We start from the raw sequence: 5,127 nt of genomic DNA, 5'->3' as shown, positions 1-5,127 counted from the left end.
TATATATATATATTATCGGTGTATTTATCAAATTAATATATTTCTACATCATAGCAATCCTAATGTGAAAGATTATTTTAGATTAAATCAAGATACAACCTCATTCTTGTCGCTCACATTTTAAAACATCTTTTCCAACGTCTAATGATGGTTTTGTACTTGACTTTATGAAAAGCAGTCACTTTATTAGACAAAACTATCTGGTTCGGTGACTGTCTAGTACAGTGTAAGTTTTTTACATAATCACCTGAAATGGAAACGTATTAACAAATTAATAATATATCTTCATTAGACAGCGAATCTTGGAATCAATTTATTTTAAATATCATACATCCCTTTAATATACTTTTGAAGATTGAATTAACATAGAAAATATAATAGATGTTTATGTAAGTTTTCATATAATTGTAGTAATAAACAAAGAGTCAACATGAAAAAATACCAAAAAATAATTTTTAATACTCTTTTAACTGTTTTTCACGCGTCTTGTATGTGTATCAAATTTAGTTTTTCGTTTTAAAATGTAAAACAGTTATTCATTTACTAAAAATATTTTGTAAAAATGGCTAGAAAACATGTCTTTATGTTTCAAAATTAACTTGTTTTATGACATCTTATACCTTTTGATGTGAATGTAGTATTTGTTCTGCAAAAATATTCCTACAGGAAGTTTATTGCATCTATATCTGAGACTCCCTTTCGGTCACGACACAGACCATGGGATTGTACCTAGAAAGTTACCCTCCCAGGCACAACCCCAGGCAAGGTTGTTTATGGAAGACCAGCAGTTGCCCATGTATATCTGCCTCCCCTCCCACGTCACCAGTGTTATCCAAGGGAAAGGCAGATACAGCTTGGCACCTGTGACGTCGCAACTCATTTCTACAGCTGAGTGAACTGGAGCAACGTGAAATAAAGTGTCTTGCTCAAGAACACAACAAGCAGCCCAGTTCGGGATTCGAGCTCACAACCTCACGATCGTAAGCTCGACGCTTTAACCACTGAGCCATGCGCCTTCACATTGCAGCCATAGCAGAAGACATAAATGGTCAATTAGTGAATATCCCAAACGTCACTAAAAATGGTTGTGTGTCACTCTATACAACTGATGTCAAATATTTAAGTTGAAATTAAAGCGGCGAGCTGGTAGAAACGTTAGCGGCATTTCATCCGTCTTTACGTTCTGAGTTCAAATTCCGCAGAGGTCGACTTTGCCTTTCATCCTTTCGGAGTCGACAAAATCAGTATCAGTTGAGCATTGAGATCGATGAAATTACTGGCCTTGTTCCAAAATATGAAGCCAGTATTTCAATTGAAATTAAGGCAGCGAACTAACAAAATCATAACCGCACCGGGAAAATATACTTTGCAGCATTTCTTTCGATTTTAGGTTTTAATTTCAAATGCCGCTGAGGTTTTCTTCTAATCAGGACTCACGCCATTAGCCACAAAGAATAATTTCTAATTCGAGCCTACTCTAAGCTACTAAGAATGAGCTTGGCAACTTGAAGATCCACCCTCCACACGCGATAGACTGGCGGTTGCACGGGCGCGAAAGCTACGTTGTTATTTTCATTCCGTAAACGGTGGCTTTTAACGGGTGGAGAGCTGAACCATCCTGGGGTACAGAAGATTCGTAATCTAGACTAGAGTCTGAAAATTTACGACACCAATGTGATTTTCAGCATGGTTCCTCTACTTTATGGCAGAAGTAGGAAGAAAGAGTGAGAGAAAGTTGTGGTGAAAGAGTACAGTGAGGTTCACCCCCACCCCTCCGCCGGAGCCTCGTGGAGCTTAGGTGTTGTTGCTCAATAAACACTCACATGCCCGGTCTGGGAATCGAAACCGCGTTCTTACGACCGCGAGTCCGCTGCCCTAACCACTGGGCCATTGCACCCCCACTGCCGCTGGGGTTGACTTTACCTTTCATCCTTGCCTTCATTACCAACTGAAAACTGAGGTTGATGCTAAAATTTGAAACCAATTTTAATTAATATTAATTTAATACTTAAAATTATTGCATTAATATAGAGTGGATACGGTACAGCTCTTTTAAAACTTTTAGCACTTCTTTAATTTCTTTCGTCATTAATAATTAATACTTTCATAGCCCTCCTGTTTATATGCTAATGAAAACTCATCTAATACAACCAAAGAATTTTCTTTAATTGTAAACAAAACAAAAAAAAAACAGAAAGAAAGAAAAGAAATATTACTTACTCAGAATTCCTTTGGGTTCAATAAAGCTCCTGTATATTTTAAAATGCAAGAAAATAACTTTTTCAGAGTTTTCAGTTTTCTGAATTGATACTAATAACCGGACGAATGTTCCCAGTTTGAGATGAACTTTTTCCAGAATGTTGCCTTCATAAATTTTACCTCTTATTCTAAAAAATTCAGGAGTAAATTCAGATACTCTGTTTCTGATATTTACAAATACTCTATCAAGAGTTTCTAAACAATTAGTGTCTGATACCTTTCTCACTTGGCCATAAATATATATTTCTGTAAAATAAAGAGAATATATACGTAAGATTATATTAAAATAAAATACATAAGTTAATATATACAGTTGACATTTGCAGAAAAATAAAAGACGAAGACGGGTGTATAAACAACAAGCAGGTGTGTTAATTTGGCGCTCGGGAAGGTGAGAAAGTCTTTTACGTTTTGAGCCTACGCTCTTCAACAGAAAGGAACACGAGGAAATAAATAGAGAGAGAATAAAAAAAACTTTTGGAGCTAGCAGTCAATCATGGTGTGTATATATATATATATATATATATATATATATATATATATATATAGACGCCATGATAGATCGTTAGCCACTACACACATTTTTTTCTCTCCTTGTTTTTTCTGTGTACCTTTCTGTAGAAGATCGTAGGCTCGAAACGTAAAAGACTTTTTCTATTCCTGAGCGCTATACTAATATATCTGTTTGTTTTGTACACCACTTGTCATCGTCTTTTGTTTTTTTTTTCGTAAACTTTCCCTATATATATATATATATATATATATATATATATACGATGGGCTACTGAAAACTTCATGGCTTTAGGGGTATTGCTTGGAGGCCCAACCTTCCAAGTTCTTTTACAAGGTTTAGAAAAACTGAAAGCCTGCTGTAATAAGTATGTGAATTTGAGAGAACAGGTTGAATAAAAGCATAATTGACTGATCCTCCTGCATTTTCTTTTCCCCAAAACCAGGAACTTTTCAGCACTCCCCTGTATATAAGTTATTTTACAATGTGTGTGATTACATTCCAATGAAATGGAATATAAATGTTATTTCACATATAATTAAAAACTTTAATCTCTATATCCTCATCCTATACTGATTATTTTTTGCTTTCATCATCAAATTGCTTTTGGAATATATCATCCTTTGATACTTTAAAACCTACTCAATACAATTCCTTGTGTTCCTGATAACTTACCATCAGGATCTCCATAGCACACTTCGTAAACTCATCTCTTGGAATCATATTTAATTATCTAATTTGCATTGGATTACAGTTTGTTTGATTATCTCCTTACAAGTTTTTTGTAGTAAACACTTCTTTACATAACACCTATACAGATATTTTTTTCGAGAGACAATACTAAACTTCAGCTGTAATTCTAAAGGCCTAAATTATAATTCTTATATAACACAAAAATATTATATATTATTTAGAAAAATTAGAATTGGAAGCAGTGTGTATGTTATGAAAATTCAAATCTTAATTATATTTTTCATATCGTCTTTGTTTTCTCATATATGCAAATGAAATGAACATACATTATGTGTTACCAAATTCTCTGCCATGATATCGTATAAGGTATCACGTATTTTAATACAGCTTATGTTATATTATATATTTCGGTACTGCGATATAGTTTATGCAGTTCCATTGTTATGATTTGGGGTATGTGACACTGCATAGATTAATACTGGATAAATAGCATTACATATTTAAATATCCATTAAATTGCACATGAAGTATTAAAGGTGAGTACAACGTAGTTCTTAATATTGTGAAAATTTGAAGGTGGAGAGCTGGCAGAGTCGTTAGCATGCCGGGCAGAATGCTTAGCAGCATTTCGTCTCTCTTTACCTCCTGAGTTCAAATTCCACCGAGGTCATCTTTTGCCTTTCGTCCTTTCAGGATTGATGAAATAAATACCAATTGAGCACTGAGGTCGATGTAATTGACTACTACCTTCCTCGAAATTGCTGGCCTTGTGCCAAAATTTGAAACCAATACTAAACAACTTTGACGCCACTCTCTTCAATAAATTGCAAATAGAACAACAAAATCCTGTGCAAAACGCATGAAATATTTCATTCTGTCGTGGAAAATATATCAATGGCAAGTTATATTTCGATAGATATAATACAATAGTGAATCACTTACTTGCTGCTCTGTCAGCCAAAAGCACAATATCAGTTTGGTTTCTGCATTGAATACTATCAGTGAAACACAGTTCTGCCTCGCAATTTAATGGCTTTAGTAAAATGGCTAGAAATACAAAGTAAAACAAATAGAAATGATTTCCAAACGTAGCAGTTTTCTATTAATAAAATATGTGAATGTAAATTAAATATGTTCATGTATTTTCACTGAGTAAATCACAGTCACACTCATACACATATGGTGGTACGCATATTTATTAATGGGATCTTTTCGGTTTGAACGACAGTTTTTAACATAATTTCTAGGTAACTAAAAAATTTTAAACTTCGTATACTGGTAGAATGTGTTTATAAAACATCTTTTTCTCTTGGCTTTATTGAGAAAATTCTATAGTTTGTAAGATATTTGTTGTTTTTTTCTTCAATTTCTGCAATTTCAACCAATCACTGACGTCTATTGAGATAAAAAAAACATTCTGTGCCGTATGAATATGTCCCTCGTTTAAGAAACAGATTGGGTTTATTTACATTTGTGAAGAAAAAAAGATACCCTTCCCCCCAACCCTAACCCTAAAACATATTGAAATGCAATAGATCGATACTAGGGTCATAATTATGGGTGACAATTTCATATGACACCGCTAGAAAAAACTGCCGTTCAAACCGAAAAGATCCTATTAATGAAATACTAAAAGAAAAGACTTAATAGAAACGCAAAACAGT

General features: G+C 33.8%; 1 protein-coding gene across 1 annotated transcript in view; it reads right to left on the bottom strand.

The window, feature by feature from the left end:
• Positions 1-5,127, bottom strand: part of LOC115212199 (inter alpha-trypsin inhibitor, heavy chain 4-like) — a 36,661-nt gene continuing 31,534 nt past the window's right edge. The window contains exons 12-14 of the mRNA XM_036502788.1: positions 4,406-4,510; positions 2,221-2,505; positions 1-247 (exon numbers count right to left, since the gene is read on the bottom strand). Coding sequence (XP_036358681.1) covers positions 114-247; positions 2,221-2,505; positions 4,406-4,510 — 524 coding nt within the window. The 3' untranslated portion in view covers positions 1-113. The remainder of the gene's footprint in view (positions 248-2,220; positions 2,506-4,405; positions 4,511-5,127) is intronic.

Source organism: Octopus sinensis, linkage group LG5 (genome assembly GCF_006345805.1).
Source record: "Octopus sinensis linkage group LG5, ASM634580v1, whole genome shotgun sequence".
NCBI lineage: Eukaryota > Metazoa > Mollusca > Cephalopoda > Octopoda > Octopodidae > Octopus > Octopus sinensis.
This window is presented reverse-complemented; position numbering and strand designations above follow the sequence as displayed.